The sequence below is a fragment of the Petaurus breviceps genome, unplaced genomic scaffold, assembly GCF_028583685.1.
Source record: "Petaurus breviceps papuanus isolate PSGF00001 unplaced genomic scaffold, PetGlider_PUasm1.0 90692, whole genome shotgun sequence".
NCBI classification, from domain to species: domain Eukaryota; kingdom Metazoa; phylum Chordata; class Mammalia; order Diprotodontia; family Petauridae; genus Petaurus; species Petaurus breviceps.
Window position 1 is genome coordinate 2,781,960 of NW_027187313.1, and position 24,861 is coordinate 2,806,820.

The following is a 24,861-nucleotide window of genomic DNA, read 5'->3' on the forward strand; positions in this document are numbered from 1 at the left end:
TCTCTGTCTCTCTCTGTCTCTGTCTCTGTCTCTGTCTCTCTCTCTCTCTCTCTCTCTCTCTCTCTCTCTCTCTCTCTCTCTCTCTCTCTCTCTCGCTCTCTCTCTCTCTCTCTCTCTCTCTCTCTCTCTCTCTCTCTCTCTCTCTCTCTCTCTCTCTCTCTCTCTCTCTCTCTCTCTCTCTCTCTCTCTCTCTCTCTCTCTCTCTCCAGGCTGTCCTGCTTTATTGAGAATACTGACCCTGTCTGTCATAAACTGTCTCATCTCTCCTCACTCTATACCTCAAAACCTCCCTAAAGTTTCTTCTAGCCTTTCTTTTGCTCTTGTCTCAGAGGATATCTTGCTTAGTTTACAAGGTTGTAATCTTTGCTTGGAATCCTTGCTCATCCACACCTCTCCCTAATGGGTATGGACATGCCTCCTGGCACCTTGTTAAGGGAACAAAAAGAAGACTCTGTTTTGTCTTAATGGCAGGGTCTGTTAGAAGGTGCATGGGTTGGTCTGGGGCTGCCCCTTGGTACCTCCCAGGGAATGGGTTTCAGTGACTGGGGCTGGAAGCTCAAGATTATTTCACTGGTTTGGACTCCTGTGGGAGGAGCTGCCCCTCCATGTGGCTCTATAGAAGTGAGCCAGCAGACATCCCCAGCCTTTTTGGCTACTTTCCCCTTTCTTCTGCAGAGATTGTGAAAGAGAGCTAAGAGATAAGTTAGGTCCTTGGAGGAGGGGTGTGTGTCTGCCCTTTCCCCCCAAGGCACTCCTTGTGCTTAGAGTGACCATGTCATAGCATGAGACAAAAGAAGTAGAAGTAACAGGATCAGTCCCTCCTTGGAACGTGAGATTCCATTTTCTTTGAGCATTTTGAAACACAGACTGAAAAGTACAACTTCTGTCTCTAGTTATGTCAAGTTAGGGGAGCTCTTCCATGGGAGAGGATGTGTAATAGTTTTATTAAAAGACCTTTCAAGTACTTGCGCTTGTGGTGGGCATTTTTATCAGAGTCTCTGAAGAAAACAGATTAAATAATACAGTAGAACCCAACGAAAGGAAAAGCGAAAGAAAAAAAGGCAACAACAAACACTTTCTTTCAAACCAGATGACAGTCCTCCCAGTGGGATCAGTCTGTTCAGATGAAAGCAAAGAAAGGGTGGTAGGGGGCAGCCGAATTAGCTTTGGAGGCTACTTTTTCACTCACTCCATTGCTGGGAGGGTTTAGATGTTTTCCATGAACCTGAACAGCTCAGGCCCAGAGCAGGGAACCTGACAGGGTTCTGAGTAAACAGTTCTAGACAGGTTGTCCCAGAGGCAGCGAGCCAGCCTGGACTTTGCCCTGATTAATCAGTTCAGTAGAGGCTGGGCAGTTGTAAAGGTAACTTGGAAAGTCTGTGAGAGTCAGGGGACAGGTAACAAACTATCAGTGTATGTGGCAGCTGGACTTTGACAGTTTCTTCTAGTAAAGGAGAAACAGACCCATTCCAAGGAAGGTGGGGATCTGATCCGAGCTGGTGTATGGCACGGTATGTTATGTGAATATTGGGCCCTTTGTCCTGGCTTTGGCAGGGGATCTGCTATAACAGCCAGCTCTGAAATGTTAACTCTAGGACTGTCATTTATTTTTTGTGTATAGGTAGGGCCCGGGTCTATATCACTTCTCCTTGGACAGGCTCGTGAATATTTTTGAATTCTTTTCCTTCAATGCGGTGCTTTATTCATCAGAATAATTAAGTAATTAATTCAAGGAGCATTTATTAAGCACCTATTCTGGGCTAGGAGCTATCCGAGGCACGAGAGATACAAAGTCAAAGACGGAAAAAAGTCCCTGCCCATAAGAATCTTGCATTCTGTTGGGAGAACAACATGTATGTGGAACATTAAATACAGGATCTTTATAAAGTAATTTCTGGAGGGGGGCACAGGTCTATTCTTAAGAACAGTTTATCAGTTGTACTATGGGACTCCAGGGGGCACAATGGAAAAGAAAGGTAGAATGAGACAATGTCAAACAACAGGAAAGGGACTGATATGAAGGATTTTGAACAAGTAAGGAACGGTGGCCAGGGAAGGGAGCTTTTTAGACGTGGCAGCCTACAGTCGGTAATCACAGGGATTCCAAGTGGAGGCAGAGGGCAATGGATTGTCATGCCCTCCACAGAAGCAGTGGTCATGTTGATTTGATTATCAGTTCCTGATCAATAGATGGGAGGGGCAGTGTGTTGTTTTGGCAAAGGATGACACATGTTTTGATTTCTTGACTGTAGTGGGTCTGTCCAGTGGAAATTTTAGGGAGACTATAGGTAAGAAGTGTGATCATAGGGATCCTACTATGTTCCAACAGCATGGAGCCCAGCAGAATCTCTGGAGGTGCTCAAAGCTCTTTCTTTGTATTCAGAGTCCTTGTGGCTGCTTTCTGTGGGTCTGACACAAAGGACTTTCATTGCACCTTGTTTGGCGATGGAGAGGGGGTGGTTCTGATTAGACAATGCCTCAGATTGTGAGTGTAACTGAAGAAGGGGTCTGCATTTAGACAGACCTAAGAGTTCCCATGCCAGTCCTTTGTTGACATTCCAGGAGTGCATTTCCACTGCTCCCTGCTAAGTTTTGCATTTCTGCTTCTCATACGTGGAGGATGCCCACTTTGTTTAAATTCATTCTTCTGACTTTTAGCTCTGGTGGGAATCTTGATCTTATGCTTGGAGTTTTAAGGGTAGATTAAATTGGACTAGACTGATCAGAATTTTGCAATCCTGAAATGCTTCCTGAGGGAGAAGAGAGGATCAGAACTGAGATGGTCCAAGTATCCAGAAAGCAGACTTTTTAGGTAAGGATGGGATCTACTCCCAGATATTGAAGGGGAGGCAGTCGGTCACTAAATATTTATTAAGCTCCTATTTTGTGCCAAGCACTGAAGATGTAAAGACAGGTAAAAGATGGTACCTGCCCTCCAGGACTCACAATCTAGTGGGAGAGAGAAAAGCAAACTGACATATACAAATGATGTACAGGATAAATGTGAAGTTATCAACAGAGGGAAGGCACTAGAATTAAGAGAGACTGGGAAAGGCTTCCTGTGGGAGGTGGGATTTTAGTTGGCACTTGAAGGAAGCTGGAGAGGTTAGGAGGTGGAGGTGAAGGGAGAGCATTCCAGCCACGAGAGATAGCTCGAGAAAATAAACAGAGTTGAGAGATGGAATGTCTTGTTTGTGGAACACCAAGGAGGACAGGGTTACTGGACTGAAGGGGGTGTAAGACATAAAAAGACTGGAAATGTAGGGAGAATTTAGGTTATGAAGAGCTTTTAATGCCAAACAGAAGACTTTATTTTTGATTCTGGAGGTGATAGGGAGCCATTGGAGTTCATTGGATACAGGGGTGACATGGTCAGACCTGTTCTTTAGGAAAATCACTTTAGGAACTGAATGCAAAATGGATTGTAGTGGGGAGAGACATGGCAGGTAGATCCACCAGCAGGCTATTGTCATAATGTGGTAGTGAGGCGATGAGGGTCTGAATCAGAATGGTGGCAGAGCCATAGAAGAGAATAGGAAATAGTCAAGAAATGTAAAGTGGACTTGACAGGTCTTGGCAGCAGATTGGATATGGGGGTGTGGGGATCAAAGACAGTGAGGAGTTAAGAGTGACTCCCAGGATGCAAGCCTTGGGGATGGCGAGGATGGTGTTGCCTTTGACAGTAATAGAGAAGCTTGGAAGGTGGAGGGTTGGAGTTAGTCTTATACTGTCTTGAGTCCCAATAATGGAACTTGAGTAATGGAACATGAGGGATAATCAGCTGTTCTGGAGAGGATTTGTTTTCTACTTTCCCAAGTAGATAGAGTGCTGTGTCTGGATTCAGAAAGACCTGAGTTCAGATCCTGTCTACTAGCTGTGTGACCCTGGGCAAGAGTCACTTAAAGTCTGTTGATCTCAGTTTTCTCATCAGAAAATGGGCCTAATAATAGCACCCACATCTGAAGGTTGTTATACAGCTTTATACATGCTAGCTATTATTAGAATGAGCATGCCTTTCAGCTTTTCCCTTTGCTGGAAGTAAGTAGGAGGATCTGTGCTTAGAGAGTTACTTAGGGATATAGGAAAGATATCTTTTGGGGAAGAGGCTTCTTTTCTTTCTACTTAAAGAATAGCCTTGCTCATATTGAAATAAATTTTTTTTGTATCTTCCACAGGACCTTTCTTTTATGTTGAATGAATTGAATGGATGAATGAATGAATGAATGAATGCCAGTGTGAACAGATGTATGGTATAATGCATCTGGTAGATTGATTTTTTTTCCACTTGTATCAATTTTGTTTAAATGGTCAGCTCCCATGGTTCCTGCTCCATTAACTGGCTTATTGTTTCTCTTAATGTTTCTAAATATGATTAATATCATTGTCTATCAAGTTACTTAATTCACATGTTTGTTCCGCACTTTTTAGGTGTCTGAATGTCCTTTATATCTATCTGAAAGACTGTCTTAGGAAGCAGGTCAAGATGGCTAATTTTTTTGTTCATGGACCATGTGTAGGCATGTTCTTAAATTTTGATGAGGAGGAGGAGGATGAGGATGATGACAAATGATGATGGTAACTATCGTTCTCTCTTTTGTCCACAGGGAGATAAAGCGGCTGCCATACTGATTCAGTTAAAACTCAAGAGAAACTCTGAGACAGCCAGGGATGGAACCCTGGGTTCCTGTTTCACAGCCTCAGCCCCAAGGGAGGCCTGCAGCACAGCCTAAGGGGCTTCAGAGGGGGGGCTATCACAAACCCATGATCCCTCATTCTCAGCAAAGTGGTGAGAAGTTCTACCAGTGGTCAGACCTTCGAGGGGGCCCTCTACCATGGCCAAATCAGTGGGCAGACTACCAGTGGACAAACCATCCATATAGATCAGGGGATCAGAGTAGGCCTCATTCTAGAAATGAGTATTATGAAGGTGGTTATCCGAATCCGCTATATCCCAGGTAAGTCTAGACTTGGGTGGAACTAGCATTGACATCTCCTAAAAAGTAGTGAAAAATTATTTAAATCATAGGATTTTGATAGCTAGAGTTTCTTGAACAGGCTAGGCTGAAAGACTTCCTTTCTTCATTTACTTTTCACTCTTTATCCTCCTCCGTACTGTGTTTCCTTGGCAACACCCCCCCCCCTTTGTCTGCGCCAAACTCTTTTTGCTCCCAAATTGGTTACAGTGACTGAAGATAAATGGCTGTGAACTCAACCCGTTCCTTTGTCTTATGTCTTCCCCTGCAGCCCCTTTGTAAGCCTACAGTCATGTGACCAATAATAAAGGTTTTACTAGGAATCGGAAGACACTGAGGCAGTCAGATAGGAAGTTAGAGCCCTGCTGTCTGGGAATCCCAATGACAACTCTCTAGTCTACTGAAAGGCCCTTATTCTAGGCAGAGTCTTAACAATATTTGTACCCAGAGTAAGCAGCATGAAACACTCCCAGGCATGAAATGTATTCTTACCCTCCCCACCCCCAACTTTTAAGATTAATTTCCATTGAGCTAAAGTGGGAAGGGGACACCTTAGAATACCAAAAAGGTTGCTGCTAAGTGTGGCCAGAACAGTTTAGTCTCTACTAGAGTTTGACTACTCTGGGTCAGCAAGCAGGGAGGGAGCATGTCATTTGGTAGCTTTCTCTTTAAACTAGTTAGTCTTGTTAATGGAGAGAAGCAGAATAGTGGTAGATAAAGCGCCAGCCTTGGAAGTCTGTGGTAGATCTGGTTCAGGTACCACTTCTGACCTGTCCTTTGGTGTGTGACCCTAGGCATTTCAGTGCCCTCGAAGACTAAGACTTTTTCTTGTATCAATACAAAATCACAAGTCTAGACCAAAGGGGGAAAATTCTTGCTAACTAGGTGCTAAGGTCAGTTGTTTCTAGGTTGCTGAGGGACTCAATGCCATAGGTGCCCTCCAAATTTTGGCACCCTGGGACAAAGCCTTGATTGTTATACTCTAGTTACAGTTCTACTTCCTGGCATTCCAGGAAAAAAAAAGGACCTCTCCCACAGTAGGCTGGTCTGACCTGAGTGGTGACATCATTAATTTCTTGACATTTCAGCAACTTCAGAAAATATCAGATATCAGAAATAAATAACAACTGCTACAAATTCAGAAAGCAGAGGGTTTGAGTAAGCTGATTTCAGATTGGAGGTTCTTGGACTCTCAAATCCTAGTCATGTCCTGCCTATGACTCATCGTAGGCTGTGGCCTACACCCAAGTTACCCTTCTTGGTTTTTTCTATATGAGAAAGAAATAGGAGAAGATGGCAGTTATAGTGGTATGCTAGTAACTTGCCCACAGACTCAATGAGCTGAAATTATTTCAAAACACTTGTGGCAAATAACAAAGCAATATTCATACTCGAGATGAGTGAGAATAGTGACTGATCTCCCTTTTCTCATTCTTTCTTGGTCTGTTAGTTTCCAAAGAATGGCAGGTTAAGGACTGAGGAGGGGAAGATAAACACATTTAAAGTGACTTGACCTAAATCCTTATTTCAGTTCCTCATTTTTTATATGCCCATCAATTGACTCCTCATACATCATTGTGCCCAGTGGCACAGTATTGAATTGAATTGAATGGTCTCAGACAGGGTCTATACAGGATAAGACAGGTCCCCCATCCCTGTATAAGGTCTCCTAGGATATCATCATTTTATGGTGTCGATGGAGGAAAAGAATGAAATGAAAATTGAATGGAAACATATTTATTAAATGTTTATTGTGTTTCAAATACTCAGCTAAGTGCTAGGAATAAAAACAACAAAGTGAAGGGGGTCCCCACCTATAGCTTAGCTTCTAGGTGGATGAAAAGGCTCATGGTCCTTCAGTAGGATAGGTGGAAAGTCCTAGGGGTTCCTAGGGTTCAGCAGCAATATAGAGGATAAGATCCAGGAAGCCAACCTATCTGGTGGGCTCCACCTTCTGGTGCCCTGTGGTGCTCTCTAGGCTTTACAAAGAAATTTTATAAAACACCCTGGACTTGCATGGAAGTAGAGGTAAGCAAAGTATTTTTTTCTTCCTCTTAGTTTTAATGGCATTAATGTGACTTTGGAAAGGTCATTTCAGTTCCTTGGACCTTATTTTCCTAATGAGGGGGGTTTTCCTGAGAATCTTTAAGGTCCCTTGAAACTTTAAAATTTTCCTGGACTCTGACTTTGGGTCTTGCTCTGACCTTGGTCCTGAACTTTGTTCAGGCCATGATCCCTGCCTCTGAGTCACAGACCTGCTTTGAAGCCAACTTTTTCCAGTGCTCAATGATCATCTCTTCTCTTCATCTTGACTTGTGCCTTCTTTCAATGGTTTTTTTTTTTTTTGCGTGCATGCATGTGTGCGTGTGTGTGTGTGTGTGTGTGTGTGTGTGATAATTTCAGATCAGGATATGAGAATCCATATCAGAACCACCCTCCTACAAGCACAAGGGAAGAGTATACATATGGAAGTTATTATCATGGACACCCTCAACTGTTGACAGAAGAGCAAGGTATGGACGGGATAGGTCTTTGGGACTTGGTGCTGGCCCAGATAGGTGGATGGACTTGGAATTCATCAATATAACCATGCCCGCCAGTTTTGTGCCATGGTAACCTACCCAAGAGAAGGAAACCAGATATCTGCATTTCTTGATCTTGAGGAATGGACCCAGAGAGGGAGTTGCTGTCCTTTGTCTACTAAGAAAATGCTATTGATCCACCATCATTAAGATATCTCCCTTAATTTATTTATGTACTAGTGGAGATAAGTTGTACTGCTCCATTTCCCTAGTAGTTTTTATAACCAATACCAAAATCTGAGAGCAGAGGGCAGCCAGACTACATGGGAACCAAATATTTGACCTTTGTCTCATTATTATACAGTGTTCTCATTAACTAAACCAGTGGTCCTCACTATAATTTCCTTCAGAAGACTAGAACTCATCCCATATCCCATAAATACAGAGATCCTGCTTTACGGGTGAGACTTCCCTAGCTATTGTTCACATGTGGAAAATTTTCAATTCCACAGTTACAAATAGGTGAGTAGCACATTCAGTTGTGGGTGGGTGGGTGTTACAGGCAGCTTGTGACAGAGTTGGAGAGGAGAAGGAGTCTGTTTTGGTGATGCCTGCACACACATAGACACACATACATCCCACCTCCATCTCCCCTTCATTGTATAATTCTGTGCTCTTAAGAGTTTGTGGGGGATAAGGAATTGTGTGTCGGAAGCTGGCACCTCCAGCCTTCTCATTCAAACAACTCTGCTTCGTGCCTCTCAAATACATTTCTGGGTGCATTGCTTAGGTACCCTGCTTCTGAGAAAGCAAGCATGTAAGCTCTGACCCCTCACAAAACAGAACTGTCTTCATTTTCTTTTTCTTTCTGGATCTAGTTCCAAGGCAGGGGAATCCCTACACTAAACATGGAGATTATAGGGATCAAAACCCCTACAGTAACTACCATGAGGAAAGACAGAGCAGCCCATTTGGAACAAATGGTGAAATCCAGTTTCGGTAAGTGTGGCAACAAAGGAAGGTCTTACCCTGGTCTAGTCACAGTTTGTCCTTAATTGTTATTTTCTGAATTGACTTGTTCTCTGTAACGTTCTCATGGTTGGGCATGATCTGGGTCTAGGATGCTCATTCTGTTCTGGTCCAGTAGTATCAAAGATGAGTTACCATCAAACTGGCCTCTGGGATGAAGAATGGAAGAGTGGAAACAGTCCAGGGAGTCAGAGAAAAGGAAAAGAGGGCAGAAACCCATCTGTGCTGGTGTCTTTCCCCCGCTGAGTCCCTCTCAAATCTAAGTCCTTTTATTTGAACTGAAGACTACTTGAGTCTACTTAGGCCAATAAAGAAGATTTGGACTTTCTCCAGGTCACTGCACCAAGCAGATAATAGGCTTTTTTCTTATTTGTTGAATTGCGATGTTATAAAGGCCAATGAGGGAGAATGTCTTCATTAGAGATACAGTGGTATAATGCAAAGAACACCAGCTCTGGAATCAGTGAATGTAGATCCAAAGCTCAATCTCTGATGTTTATTAATTTTTGTGACTTTTAGGCAGGGCACCAGATCTCTGTAGACCTCAGTTTCCTCATCTGTTAAATGAAAGTCTTGTGCTAGATGGGCTTTGAGGTCCCTTCTCTCTTTAGAGCTAGGGTCCTTTGCTTCTCCCTTTGTCCTATAATGCCCCAGCAAAGGTGCCATCTTGTTTGCTGGTTTCTCACCAGGCTTTGTCCCCCTTGCTGCAGGTCTAAAAGTTATGATATGTACAAGGAAACTCCAGTTTCTGACTCCATCGGGCAAGAAAGGCCAGGGGAAGAGGGCCTGCAGCAGAACACGTTGGAAGGCGTCAACAGGAGGCTCAGTGAGGTAACTCACCTGCTGTGACATGCAGGTTCTTGACCTGAGGTGTTATGGTTAGAAAGCTACTACCTTCATTCTCAGTGTACAGCATCTTCTTGTCTTTCTCAAGCAGCCAATTCTGCAGAGCTCTGGTCATGTTTGGCTTGATCAGGGTCCTCTGTTTCTAAATTCCAGATGTAAAGTCTACTCAGGGCAGCTAAGTGACACAGAGGATAGAGTGCCAGGCCTGGAGGGAAGATTCATCTTCCTGAGTTCAAATCTGGCCTCAGTCATGTGATCCTGGGCAAGTTACTAACCCTGTTTGCCTCAGTTTCCTTATCTGTAATATGAGCTGGAGAAGGAAATGGCAAACCACTCCAGTATCTTTGCCAAGACAATCCCAGATGGGGTCATGCAGACTTGGCACAGATGAAAACTGACTGGACAACAACAAACCTTCCTCTTTCGCTTGAGATTTCGTTTTGTTCTATGCTCAGTTTTTCATTAGATTGTGAGCTGTTTGAGAACAGGGACCATCTTACACCTTTCTTTGTATCATCAGAGTTTAGCATGGTCTCTGTTGGACAGTGCTGTTGTTGAGTTGTTTCAGTTGTATTTGACTCTTCATGACCCCATCTGGATTTTTTTTGGGGGAGGGCAGAGATACTAGAGTGGTTTGCCATTTCCTTCTCTGGCTCATTTTACAGATGAGGAAACTGAGGCAAACAGGGTGAAGTGACTTGCCCAGGGTCACACAGCTAGTAAGTGTCTAAGACCAAATTTGAACTTAGGAAGATGAGTCTTTCTGACTCCAGGCCCGGCCCTCTATATACTATGGTACCACCAGTATGGGGTATTCAGGAGGGCTGGCCCCTCTGGTGTGAGGGCTTGCTGAGCCCTTTTTAGGGCTGCTTTTTGGCTTTTGGTGTCTACCTGATTCACCAACACTCTTACCTGTGGCTCCATGAAACTGTAGCATGTGCAGCGGTCACTCCTGGGCAAACCATCTCAGCAGACAGGTTAAACCAGTTGATGGCAGCTGACAGGGCTCAAACCTGTCTGCCCCAACCACGTGAAGACTTTCCCTGGTGGAATGGGTGAATGAGAACAGTTTGTTCCAATGGCCATGAAGGCAGCTGAAGCAGGCCCCATGGAGCGCTTGGAGCTTGGTCAGGCATAGGAGACGCCAGGGTCATCCACCGCGTCCCAGGTCATTGCCGATCATCCTGACTTTTGTCCTGCCACTGGAATTCAATGATCCAGGAAGGGAGAGGGAGGCTGAGGACTCTGTGTAATTCTGCCTCACTTAAATCCAATTCATTGATCCTCTTCAAAAACAAAGGACAAATATCAATAGTAAACACTTAAAAACTGTTGCTAGCTGTGTATAGGCACTTTTCCTCCAGTAGGATGTAAGGCAGAGACATTTTGTATTTCTAGGGCCTACCTAGCAGAGGTCCTGGCTCATAGTTGGCCAGGGGCTCTTGAACTTATTTTTTTGCTCACAGAACAGTACTATTACCTGTGTGATGAAAGGGAAGCCTAGAGAGAGTTGGGAAATACAGATACATGCCCTTGACTATGTAAATTCTACAATCTGAGACATGCTTAATAAGAATCCAGAGTAATGGCAATATGGTGGCAGTGTTATGGGAAACTTTTTGAGAACCACTCTAATAAGCATGTCATAAATGTTTGTTGAGATAAATTGAATTGGCCTCTTGCCCTTGAACTCATGTAGATGGACAGTTTGTTCCTCTCAGGGATCTGTGAGCTATTGGAATATTTTAATTTAGGTAGGCAGACAGAGTCACACTTTCTATCTACCCTGGCTAGTGTGGACCTCTCCGCAGACCTATGGTTCTTATAATAAGTTCCAAAGGATGTGGTGATCTCTTCCTAGTCTGTTTTATGTGGTTTCAGGTGTGTTGGTCTTATTTTCTCATTTAGGCTGTAAGTTTCCCAAAGTCAAGGTCTATGCCTTATGGTTCTATATCCTTTACAAATGACCTACTCCTGAATTGTGTTCTGAACCTGGTTCAAATCCTAATTGTGGCCAGGACCAGATGAAAATGTTTAATAACTATAAATTTAATATTTAACAAAATAGTTTAATATTATTTGACAAAATAAATTAAAAACTATTTAAGAAAATAAATGAAAATACAATAAATCATAGATAACATTATATTTTAAAACCCACAGGGATTCTTATGTATAGATTAGCAGCCCCAGTGTCTGTTTGGGCTTAGCACAGCTGATTTACAGGGCCTAACTCAGTAAATACGATGGATTGAATGCCTTTCTTACCAATGAATCCTCTCCCTATCACTGTATTTATTAAGGAATTGGAATTTTGGGTCTCTTAAAAGAGCCATCAGGATGGAGAGGCCTCTGCAATAATCTAGTCAATGGGTGCAGTCCTATCTTCTTGATGAATTTCCACTGTCCAATGCTTAGCACAGTAGCTGCTTAATCAATGTTTATTGATTGGTTGTTCACTTTTTTTTTTTTGGATTTTCAGATTTCATTGGTGGGTGAGTCCAGTTTGCTCCAGCAATATAAGGAGTCAGGTCTTAGCTCCAGCAGCTACGAGCTCAGCCAGTACATGTTGGATTCTTCTGATCAGTTTGACCCCACCCCTTTGAAGACATGGAGTCCTGTTCAGACAGGTAGCAGCAACATGGGTCTGCTAAGAAGCTGGACTCAGCTAGAGAGACCTGTCACCTGCCTCTTTTATAAATGGTTCTTGAATTCCCTAGTGAAATATAAGCTCCACGAGGGCAGGAATTATTTTTTTATTTTTCTTTGTATTTCCAGTGCCTGCAATAGAATCTGGCATAAAGTAGAAGTCTAATAAATCTCGCTAACTAGCTGATCTCATAGGCTTCCATAGATTGGATTTAAAATATGATGTTAATCTGAGGTTTCCATCTCTTGTCCTCTAGTTACCATATAATGCAGACCATTATTGTTGATTTTTAGAGGTTGGTGCTGCTTCCAGAAATCTTGTGTTTGGCTTTTAAAGGGTGGTCCACTTGGGAAATGAGATAGTAAAAGGTGTTTTTTTACTTATATAGGAAAGTCTATCTAAAAGGACACTCCTAGAGACGAGGTATCAGGAAGGGGTGGGGAAGGTGAAGGTCACGCACAAAGCAAAATGACTTTTCTGGGATGATGAATTCTCAGAGAAATGGAATCTCAAGAACCAGGGGTTTTACATGTTTTTATTTTTTTAAAATTCATTGATTTTTGATTTTGCATGTTTTGTAGCAACTGTATCTTTCTTCCTCATTGGAAGAAAGAATTTGTTGGGTATCATTTAGGACTGATTAGCTAAACCTTGTAACATGTTTGGAATAGGTTTGGTCTATAGAGGTTCTAGAGCAGGGCTTCTAAACTTGGTCTCTGTGAACAAGCGTTTATTAAACACCTACTATGTGCCAGGTGTTCTGCTAAGCATCGGGAATACAAAGAAAGGTGAAAAGGGTCCCTGAACTCAAGGAGTCATGTCTAATATAAATATAAACATATTTTGTTAACCATATTTCAACATAATTGATTTCTTTGGTAATACTATGCACTTTATTTTGTGCATTTAAAAGCACTTTTTTCCCCTCTGAGAAAGCATTTATAGATGTCATCACACTGCAAAAGGGGTCAATGATACAAAAAGGTAAAAAAAGAAACAAACCCCTTCTAGAGCCCAGCCCCATCCAGCTCTCAGTCCTTTCATCTTGTGATACTAAGGCCCTGTCTGTTTTTCTAGCCCATCCAGAATCTTGCCCCAGCTGTCATTTCCATAAAAATGTTTTATAACCCAAGACACCAGTGTCTAACAATGATTATCCTGGTGTATCTCTGGTTAGAAGATGCATCCGTTGGTCCTGTGGATCCCATGAAGTTCTTTGTGGCTCACACACCGGTGTGCTTTGGGCCAGGAGGTCAACTGATACTAGTGTGCCCCAACCATCCGGCTGAGGGGCAGACAGCGCTTGTGGAAGTGCACAGTTTGGAGGTAAAATTGTTAGAGCCCCCCTCCCATGTCATGGAGACATGCTGGGTACCTTCCTGCTTTTAACTCCTCCCTACACCCTTCTGTGTCTGAATTGTTGACCATGTAGAGAGATTATGTTCATCTGCTTTCATGGGAAATAGGGAGAAAGCAGTTTATAGCTCATCAAATGAGATAATATTTGTAAAATGCTTTGCACAGTGCCTGGCCCATTTGTTCTTCAGTCGTGTCCGACTTTTTTTTTAAAAAAGATTTATTCTTCCTTCCTTCCTTCCTTCCTTCCTTGGAGTGGGGAGAGCAGGGCAATTGGGGTTAAGTGACTTGCCCAAGGTCACACGGCTAATAAGTGTTAAGTATCTGAGGCTGGATTTGAACTCAGGTCCTCCTGACTCCAGGGCCCATGCTCTATTCACTGCACCACCTAGCCACCCCGTGTCCAACTCTTTCTGACCCCATTTGATATTTTCTTGGCAAAAATACTGGTCATTTCCTTCTCCAGATTATTTTATAGATGAAAAAACTGAGGCAAAAAGAGTTAAGTCACTTGCCCAGGGTCACACAAGTATGGGTTTGAACTCACAAAGATGAGACTTCCTGACTCCAGACCTGGTGTTCTATCCACTACACCACTGTCATTTTACAGTTTCATAAATTAAAACTGAAAACTTTAGTGACTTGATCATCGCTATACAACTATAAAACATCAGAGACAGGATCTGAATCCAGATCTCCCTGACTCCAAGCTAGCATTCTATCAATTATACCACACTAGCTTAGCTCCAGTGTTCCCTTGATATGCCACCAGCATGCTGCCTCACACAGAAATGTACCTCATTCTTCCCTGGATAGAGAGTCCATGTTACAGCTTAGTGGTGTTCTGTATCACAATTAACTGAATTGTGTAGAGTTCCATTCTTGGGTAAGCTTTACAGCTTAGTTGAGTGCCCTGGAATTTGAATTTCTTGCCCAGATCTTTATCATAAGAAACTGTGATTATAGTAAGGCTTGGGAAGAGGAAGCAGGATGCTTCATTTCAAACATGGTACAGTGGGAAATATTCTGAATTTTGAGTTGGAGGACCTGTGTTCAACTCTTGGCTTTTCCATTTGCTAGTTATGTTTCTCATCTATAAAATGAAGGGATTGTACCAGAAGTGTCCTTCAGTTTGGAATCTAAGGTCTTTTTTTTTAAGTTACTTAACATGAACCATTTAATTTTATTTTAAAAATTTAATATTTTATTTTTCCCAAGTTACATGTAAAAACAAATTTTTAACATTTGTTTAAAATATTTTTTGAGTTCCAAATTTTCTCCTGCCCTCTCTCCCCTTCCTCCCTTATTGAGAAGGCATTGATATAGGTTATACATAGGCAGTCATACAAAACATATTTCCATGTTGGTTATATTATGAAATAAAACACAGATAAAAAAACACAAGAAAAATAAAGAAAAAGTATGCATTGATCTGCATTCAGACTCCATAGTCCTTTCTCTGGAGAAGGATAGCATTTTTTTTCCCATCACGAGTCCTTCAGAATTGTCTTGGATCATTGCATTGCTGAGAATAGCTAAGTCATTCACACATAGTTGATCATTGTACAATATTGCTGTTACTGTATACAATGGTTCTGCTAATTTCACTTTGCTTCAGTTCATCTAAGTCTCTGAGATCTTATGAGCCTAAGTTGGAGGTACCTAGTTTTAACTGCCTGTCCTGCCCATTACATTTGAGGTAATAATAATAGCTCACACCAAAGTTCATTGAAAATGACAACTCTGGAAAACTCAACCTACAACAACCTTTTGTGGTGAATTGTATAAGTGTTAGTATCTCCATTTTATAGATGAGGAAACTGAGGTGCCAATAGAGTGAGTGGCTTGCCCGTTGCTTCATCTGTCTATAACAGCTATAACCCATAATCCTATCAACCAGCTACTAAGTTAAGTGACAGAACCAGAATTTGAACCCAGATTTCCTTATATCAAATTCTTCCTTCTACAATGCACCATCTCCATTTATTAAAAGGCCAGTTGTTTCTATTAGCATTTCGTTTTGTGATAGGATGGTCTTGCCTAAACAGCAGAAATGATCCAAAATGATTTTTAAAATTCTCTTTGGCTAAGGGAGACTGGACAAAACCTTTGCCCTCACTGGCCCAGACAGAGCAGGACATTAGATGGGCAGAGGAAATCTTTTGTTTTCCAGGTTTTCCTTAATGACACTGAGGAGCAAGAAGAGCTAAGAGCTTTCTCAGGACCTCTGATCAGGTAAAGCTCCTGAGTAAATCTTTGTTAGCTAGGGGTCTGTTCCTTGTGTTCACGGCTCACGTGTTTCTTGGGGCTGCTCTCTGTTCTCTAACTCGACTTTCCTTGAAGAAAACGTTCACTAATGGATAATGAAGCAAACTCTTTTGTATCCCAGGACAGAGCCAAATGTGTCATTGTCTGTATTGATTTCATCATTTGTAGCTAAAGAGAACAAGAAAACGTAGGCTTAAAAGGAAGAGACCACCTACGGAAAAAAATCAATTAAATTTTCAGAGATCACCTCAAGGAAATTCTAGGGCTCGATATGAATGACAGCAGATGGATATTAGAATAGTGCACCATTGTCAGAGTGGAATCTGGGAAATTGCCAACAAGTGAATTAATGTTTAAAAAAAAATAGCCTGACTTCCACTAGGGAGAAAACGAGTGATGGAATTTAATAGTTGGACTGGTGTGAGTGGGCACATCTGCCCTCTGTAGGATTGAATTGGAGCTTCTCTGTTTCAGTGATTATTTCTCTCAGCTCAATATGCATTCCAAGAGGAAAAAAAAACCAACACAATGTATTTCTTCTTTGCTTTTTGGAGGGCAATTGGGGTTAAGTGACTTACCCAAAGTCACATGGCTAGTAAGTGTGTCAAGTGTCTGAGCCCGGATTTGAACTCAGGTCCTCCTGACTCCAGGGCTGGTGCTCTATTCACTGTGCCACCTAGCCACCCCTCACGCAATGTATTTCTATGGCTATGGGGTGTTCTTCAGTTCTAAGTGAATAAGACCCTTGTTTTCTATATGACTATAGGGGAATAATGGAAAGATCACAGAATTGTGAACCAGGAAATCTAGATTAATATCTCATCTCTGTTGCTACTTAGCTTGGTGAGTTTAGGCAAGTCCCTTAGCCTCCCTGGGCCTCAGTTTACTCATCTGGAAAATAGTGGTTAGATCCCTTTAGCTTGAACGGCCTCTTTCCTTGAGATGTCAGCTTCCTTGTAGGCAGACTTCTCCCTGCTGGGTGTATGTGGCCAGGCTTTTTGAGAAATCCCCACTCCATTAGTTGACTTCATCCATGACAGGCCCTAATCTCCTTCCCTAACGCATCTTTCATCAGTTTATAGAGAATCCTAAGTACACTTCTCTTGAGCCTTCTAGAATATGACTCCCAGTGGCTGACTCTACTTCTTGGGTTGCCCCCACAGGGAAGATTTGCACAAGGTGGATGTGATGCTGTTTTGCCAGCAGAAGGCAGCTTTGAGTTCCAAGGCCGAGACGCCAAGGGGTAGAGACTTGGCCCTGCTCTGGAGGTTGCTGGTACTCCTTTGTCGGCAGAATGGAGTATGTGGAAAAGCAGCCCTACTTAGGGCAGATGGGAATGGAAGGATTGGATTTCGAGTCTTCTGGTTTGGATAAAACTGAGTTAATTTCATGGATATTTATGGCAAAATGTCAGAAACTAAGAATTGCTTTGGGAGAAAAGGAGTGCATATAAATTATTGTTATTTTTGGTCTAGATCTGTGAATTCATCTGGCTAGGGAACTCCTGGTGTGGGGACTCCCTCTACTGATAGAGGCTGGTAACAGCTGTTATGTAGAGTCTTAGAAGGCTGATTGGGTCACTGAGAAGTTAAGTGACTTTCTCTTGTTCCATAATTAGAAAATGTCAGAGATGAGACTTGAACCCATATCTTCTGACCCTCAAGGCTGACCCTCTATCCTCTGCACCACACAAACACCAATTTAAAATATGAGCCCTAGACTATGGATGATGGTCCTGCCTGGTAACAACCCCACAAAAGAGTTATCATTTTTTCTCTTACTCCTGATTATCTTCCAGAGAAGCCATGACTATTGTTAGCAGTGTTAGTGGGGATGAATGCTGAAGAATGGCCATTCAAATGATTTATGAGAAACATTGCTCCTGTGCAAATGTATGTGTATGTGTGGTAGGAGTGGGGTGGGGTAGAGGAAGGTGGAAGAAATAACTTTTCTCTTATTATATAGGTCTCTTAGAAAGGGCAAGACCCCTGTGTCATTGTTTTCTTTTTTTTTTTCTTTTTGCTTTTTGGAGGGCAGTTGGGGTTAAGTGACTTGCCCAAGGTCATATGGCCAGTAAGTGTTAAGTATCTGAGGCTGGATTTGAACTCAGGTCCGCCTGACTTCAGGGCCAGTGCTCTGTTCACTGTGCCACCTAGCCGCCCCTGTGTCATTGTTTTCTTAGCCCGAACCACAGATTAGGACCAACCTAGGCCATTGCCGGGCTCTTGCTCTCGGCTTCATAATCTATTTTCTTTTCTCTGAAGTCAATGGTGGGGTCAGATGTAGCCGAGCTGTTGATACAAGATTGCAAGAAACTGGAGAAATATAAAAGACAAGCCCCTGTAGCTAACCTGATCAACTTGACTGATGATGACTGGCCAGTACCAAGCTCTGGGACACCCAACCTGCTCACTGGTGAGATTCCGCCCAGCATACAGACACCAGCGCAGATTATTGAGAAGTTCACTAAACTTCTCTTCTATGGAAGAAAGAAGGCAAGTAATCTCTAATTTTATGCTTAAATCCCACAAGGTGTTTTATTTTTAAAGCAGTCTAGACATGGTGTGGGTTGCTAGATGGCTGCTGGGTAATGCAGTGTTTACAGCACCAGGCCTAGAGTCAGGAAGATCCATCTTTCTGAGTTCAGATATGGCCTCAGACACCTACTAGCTGTGTGACCCTGGGCAAGTCACTTAACCTTTCTTGCCTCAGTTTCCTCATCTATAAAATGAGATGGAGAAGGAAATGGCAAACTATTCCAGTATCTCTTCCAAGAAAACTCCAAATGGAATCAAGAAGAGTCAGACATGACTGAAATGAGTGAACAACAACAATGGGGTGCTTTAGTAAAAATTTTTTTAAAATATTGGGGGGACATTATAGGGATTCCTCTAACAGTAATATGTGTTGGAGTCTCATGATTACAATAGTCCAGTCATATAAAAGGTTACAGGTTTTGGTTAGCACAAGGTAGGATCGATAACCTAAGAGACCAAACCCTCAGCTTCTTTACATGGTAATCACTCCCTTCCTTCCTTCCTTCCTTCCTTCCTTCCTCCCTTCCTTTCTTCCTCCCTTCCTTTCTTCCTTCCTCCCTTCCTTGCTTCCTCTCTTTCTCCCTTCCTCTATCCCTTCCCTCCTTCCTTCCTTCCTTCCTTCCTTCCTTCCTTCCTTCCTTCCTTCCTTCCTTCCTTCCTTCCTTCCTTCCTTCCTACCTCCCTGCCTTCCTTCCTTCTTTTCTTTCCCACAGGTCAGCTGCTTCTTAGAGTGCCTATGACTCTGTGTGATATTAATTTGTGAGGTGTTAAGTGACTTGCCTAGGGAAACACAAACAGTATATCTCAGAAGCTGGACTTAAGCCTGGGTCTTCCTGACTCTGAGACTGAGGCCTGCTCTCTAGCCATAATCCCATACTGCCTCTCTCTCTCTCTCTCTCTCTCTCTCTCTCTCTCTCTCTCTCTCTCTCTCTCTCTCTCTCTCTCTCTCTCTTTCTCTCTCTCTCTCTCTAAAAGGACTAAATGGGGAGCTGTTTAGGATGATCAATTTCTTTACACTTGGAGGTAAAATTAGCTCATTAGCTCATTAGTGTCCCCAAATGACAAATTTCCTAGTGTTGAGGAAATAATGGGTAAAACTAGCACAGCGCCTTACACAATCCACTGTTCAATAAATATTTGTTGAATGAATCTACACTTTAAGAAAAAGTTAGATCCATTTCCTCTCTCATGGAGTCATGGGTGTGATTGATTCAGCCTTAGAGAGGTGTGAATATCATCCCTGACATAGCTGTTAGAGCGTGTAGCCTTTATCCTTGTTAATTTGACAAATCAACCCTGTATCTGTAGTCCCCGGGCCCGTTTGTTTTCAGTTTGCTTGTTTGAGGAAACAGGTAAGTCCAGTACTGGGATTAAAGTTATAGCGCTGATACTTCCTCCTCTGCTTTTCATGTCTTAGACCCCGAGATGTTTTGGCCTTTGTTAAGGTCAAGGATGTTTGACTTGGCTACATCTTAAGAATGGTCACCAGCTGCTAGAGTTTAAAAGCAATAGCCTTATGGACTCTTGGTTCTTGGGAAGTGGAGGAAGGGGAGGAAGAATTGGTGGAGGAAATAATCAATTGGGTGGTACAGTGGATAGAACACTGGGCCTGGAGTCAGGAAGACCTAGGTTCAAATCCAGGCTCAAACACTTACTAGCTGTATGACCCTGAGTAAGTCTCTGAACCTCTGTTTGCCTCAGTTTCCTCATCTGTAAAAATGGGGTAATATATATTGCCTGCCTTCTCAGTGGGTGTGGGAGGAAGTAGGAGGGAGGGAGAGAATTTTGAACCCAAAATTTAAAAAGAAAAGAATTTAAAAATAAATAATAATTAAAAAAATAAACAGTGAAAAAAAGTGATGCTAAAAGCACCTACCTTACAGGGTTGTGGTGAGGATTAAATGTGATATTAATAAGTACTATATGTATAAATGCTTTTGCTTATGTGCAGGGGGAGGCAGAGGAAAGAGAAGGAACAGTATATTATGTATTTACTATGAATCAGACAGTTTCTCTTCGATGTTAATATATAAGCTTTTCTTTTTTTATTCAATCACAAAGCATTTATTAAATGACTACTATGTCTGATGCTCTGCACACACAATATAAAAGTAATGATCCTTTCCCTCAAGGAGCTTATATAATATTTAATTAAATGGCTTTTGTTTTTTCCAATTTTTTTTTAACATTTTTATTTAAAGTTTTGAGTTCCAAATTCTATCCCTCCTTCCTTCCCCTCTTCCCTAACCTAACTGAGATGGTAAGCAATCAGATATAGGTTATATATGTGCAATTATACAAAACATTTTCATGTTATACATTTTGTACAAGAAGACTCGAATAAAAGAAAAAGAAAGAAAGAGTAAAAAACAGCATGCTTCAGTCTATATTCAATCAATATCAGTTCTTTCTCTGGAGGCAGATAGTTAGTTTCATCATTAGTCCTTTGGGACTGTCTTGGATCATTGTATTGCTGAGAATAGTTAAGTCATTCACAGCTCTTCATTGAACAATATTGCTGTTACTGTATGCAATGTTCTCTTGGTTCTGTTCACTTCACTATGCATCAGTTCATGTAAGTCTTTTCAGGTTTTTCTGAAATCATCCTGCTTGTCATTTCTTATAGCACCATGATATTCCATTACAATCACATACCATAGCTTATTTAGCCATTCCCCAGTTGATGGGCATCCATTTGATTTTCTAATTCTTAGTCACCACATAAAGAACTACTCTAAATATTTTTGCTCAAATAGATCCTTTTCCAATACTTTCGATGTCTTTGGGATATAGACTTAGCAACAGTATTGCTGGATCAGAGGGTATGCACAGTTTTATAGCCTTTTGGGCATAGTTACCAGTTGCTCTATAGAATGGTTGGATCAGTTCACAACTCCACCAACATTGCATTAATATCCCAGCTTTCCCATATTCCCTCCAACATCCAACATTTTCCTTTTTTATGATATTAGCAAATGTGACAGGTGTTAGTTTGCATTTCTTTGATTGATTGTTTCTATAATTTGTTCTTTGAACCACTTGTTTTTTAGGATTAGATTATTTAATTTTCAATTCATTTTTAATGTCTCTTTCCATTGTCCATTATTGAATGTAATTTTTATTGCATTGTAATCTGTAAAGGATGCCTTTACTACTTCTGCTTTTCTGCATTTGATTGTGAGGTTTTTATGTTATCGTACGTTGGTCAGTTTTGTGTAGATGTCATGTACTGCTGAGATAAAGGTATATTCCTTTCTATTCCCATTCAGTTTTCTCCAGAGATCTATCATTTCCAACTTTTCCAGAATTTTATTTACCTCCTTAACTTCTTATTTATTTATTTTTTGGTTAGATTTATCTATTTCTGAAAGGAGAAAGTTGAGAACCCCCGCTAGTATAGTTTTATTATCTATTTCCTCCTGTAACTCATTCAGCTTCTCTTTCAAAAATTTAGATTCTATGCCATTTGGTGCATATATGCTTAATATTGATAGGACTTCATTGTCTTTGGTATCTTTCAGCAAGATATAGTTTCCTTCTTTATCTCTTTTAATTAGATCTCTTTTTGCTTCTATTTTGTCTGAAATCATGATTGCTACTCCTGTTTTCTTTGCTTTGGCTGAAGCGTAATAGATTCTGTTCTAGCCCCTTACTTTTACCTTGTGTGGGTGTCTCTCTGCTTCAGTTGTGTTTGTTGTAAACAATATACTGTAGGATTCTGGTTTTTTAATCCATTCTACTATCTATTCCCATTCTCTGGGTGAGTTCATCTCATTCACATTCATAGTTATAATTAATTGTGTATTTCCCTCCATTCTATTTTCTGTTTATTTATCCCCCCCCTCTTATCTCTGTACCCTTTCTGTCCTCACAAATGTTTTACTTCTGATCACCACCTTCCCCAATATACCCTCCCATTTATCAGTCCCTTCTATTATTCTGGTCCCTTTTTACTTTCTTATAGGGTAAGATAGATTTCTATATACAGCTGATTGTGTATGTTATTCCCTCTTTGAGCCAATTTTGATGAGAGTAAGATTTAAGCTTTGTCCACCAATCCCAGCCCCTATCTTCCCTTCCATTATAATAGCTCTTTCATTCCTCTTTTATGTGGGATTATTTACCGCATTCAATCTCCCTCCTCCTTCCTCTTCCAGTGTAATTTTCTTTCTCATCCCTTTATTGATTTATTTTTTGTTTGGGTAATATCCCATAAGTCACCTTATATCCACACCCTCTGTCTACATATACTCCTTCTAATTGCTCTTATAGCAATAAAGCTGTTAAGAGTTATAAATATTATTTGGCCATATAGAAATATAAACAGTTTAACCTTATTGAATTTATTATGTTTTCTCTTTCTTGTTTCTTTTCTACCTTATTATGCTTCCCTTGAGTTTTGTATTTGGAGGTCAAATTTTTTATTCAGCTCTTTTAATTAGAAATGCTTGTAAGTCCTCTATTTCATTAAATATCTATTTTTTCCGCCTCGAAAGATTACTTTCAATTTTGCTAGGTAAGTGATTCTTGGTTGAAATCCTAACTCCTTTGCCTTGTGGTATATCATATTCCAAGTCCTCTGGTTCTTTAAAGTGGCAGTTACCAATTCCTGTGTAATCCTGACTGTAGCTCCAAGATATTTAACTTGTTTCCTTTTGCCTGCTTGCAGCACTTTCTTCTTGATCTGTGAGCTCTGGAATTTGGTTATGCTGTTCCTTCAAGTTTCATTTTTGGGATCTCTTTAAGGCAATGATTGGTGAATTCTTTCATTTCTATTTTGCCCTCTGATTCTACTATATCAGGGCAATTTTGTTTGATAATTTTTTGAAAGATTGTGTCCAGGATTGATTTTTTTTTGATCATGGTTTTCAAGTAGTCCGATAATTCTATTATCTCTCCTGGATTTATTTTCTAGGTCAGTTGTTTTTCCAATGAGAAATTTCATATTTTCCCCTATTTTTAAAACTCTTTTTTTGATTTTGTTTTATCATATCTTGATGTCTCATAGAGTCATTAGTTTCAATTCTAATTTTTAAGGGATTATTTCCTTCAGTGAGTTTTTGTAAAATTTGGCCAATTCTGTTTTTTAGGGAGTTATTTTCCTCCATAAATTTTTATATATCTTTTCCCATGCTCTTTTTTCATGATTATTTTGCATTACTCTCATTTCTTTTCCCAATTTTTCTTATACTTCTCTAATTTGTTTTTAGTAACCTTTTAAAAAGTTCTTCCATGAATTCTTGCTGGGCCTGAGATCAAATTACATTTTTCTTTGAGGCTTCACATGTAGCCATTTTGACACCATTGTCTTCTTCTAAGTTTATGATTCGATCCTCCCCATCACCACAGTAACTTTCTATAGTCAAGCTCTTTTTTTTTTTTTTGCTCTTCCCTCCTCCCCCCTCCCCCGCCTTTTTGGTGACTTGGTGTTTTTATGTGAGAGTTGGGTTCTGGTCCTGCACAGTCTCAAGCCTTTTGTGCTGGGGCTCTGGATCTTACTACTGGCTTTCACTGGGATTCAGGGCTTAGCTGTTTTCTTTCTCTGGAGCATAGGTTCTCCTTCTGGCTTGTGCTGGGGGATAGGGCTTCCCTGTTGGCCTCTGTAGGTTGTGGGGCTTAGCTGCTGATCTGCTCCACAGGTGGGGCCTTGTTACTCACTTGCTATGGTAATAGAGTCCTTCTAGTTACTCACCCTGGAGGAGAGATCTTAATGCTGGTATGCCCCAGAGTGGGGCCCTGCTACTAGGTTGCTTCCCTTCCACTCCAGTGAGGCAGACCTTTCATAGCAGGTTGGTGAGCTGCCTCCCTGCTCCTAGATCAATTCTGAGGCAGTTTTCTAGTTGTTTGGAGGGGAATTTGGGAGGGCTTCAGAGGGTTCCTTCCTTACTCCACCAACTTGGCACCAGAAGTTTCAATATGTAAGCCTCTAAAAGACCTTGTAACTTATTCTAGTACTATTATTATCTAGCATTTATATAACATTTTAAGTTTTACAATGCTCTTTACGTATATTAACTCATTTTATCCTTCCTCTGATTTTGTAAGATAGGTGCTATTATTATTCCCATTTTGTTTTTTGTTTTGTTTTACTTTTTGCTTTTTGGAGGGCAATTGGGGTTAAGTGACTTGCCCAAGGTCACACAGCTAGTAAGTGTGTCAAGTGTCTAAGATTGGGTTTGAACTCAGGTCCTCCTGACTCCAGGGCCGGTGCTCTATTCACTGTATTATTCCCATTTTACAGATGAGGAAACCAGGGCAAGGAGAAATTAAATGACTTGCTCAGCATCATTCATCTAAGGAATATCTGAGGCAGGATTCAAATTTAGGTCTTCTGGATTCCGAGTCCGATAATTCTGCCTCACTTAAATCCAATTCACACACAAGTCAGGACATCACCCTGTGGTGTCATGGGTCCTCCTCAGAAATGAAGGATGAGCAATGAATGAATGAACTGTACCATACAAGTGTCTCACCCTGAGTCTGGTGAATAAACCCCAAGCAAAGAAATGCCAATTTTCAATAGTGGTGCATCAAGAAGGTTGAGACTGACCCATATGCATTCTTGCTTTTAGGAAGCCCTGGAGTGGGCCATGAGGAACCATTTGTGGGGCCATGCACTCTTCTTGTCCAGCAAGATGGACCTGAGGACCTACAGCTGGGTCATGAGTGGGTAGGTAGGA

At 41.3% G+C, this 24,861-nt stretch overlaps 1 protein-coding gene across 4 annotated transcripts in view; it reads left to right on the plus strand.

Moving 5' to 3' along the window:
- SEC16B (SEC16 homolog B, endoplasmic reticulum export factor) overlaps positions 1-24,861 on the plus strand; it is a 79,640-nt gene that overhangs the window by 15,573 nt on the left and 39,206 nt on the right. For all 4 annotated transcript variants that reach the window (XM_069065502.1, XM_069065501.1, XM_069065500.1 and 1 more), the window contains 10 exons: positions 4,605-4,955; positions 7,377-7,486; positions 8,374-8,494; positions 9,235-9,355; positions 11,853-12,000; positions 13,198-13,346; positions 15,550-15,611; positions 16,808-16,943; positions 17,909-18,143; positions 24,758-24,851. In XM_069065502.1, coding sequence (XP_068921603.1) covers positions 4,669-4,955; positions 7,377-7,486; positions 8,374-8,494; positions 9,235-9,355; positions 11,853-12,000; positions 13,198-13,346; positions 15,550-15,611; positions 16,808-16,943; positions 17,909-18,143; positions 24,758-24,851 — 1,463 coding nt within the window. In that variant the 5' untranslated portion in view covers positions 4,605-4,668. The remainder of the gene's footprint in view (positions 1-4,604; positions 4,956-7,376; positions 7,487-8,373; positions 8,495-9,234; positions 9,356-11,852; positions 12,001-13,197; positions 13,347-15,549; positions 15,612-16,807; positions 16,944-17,908; positions 18,144-24,757; positions 24,852-24,861) is intronic.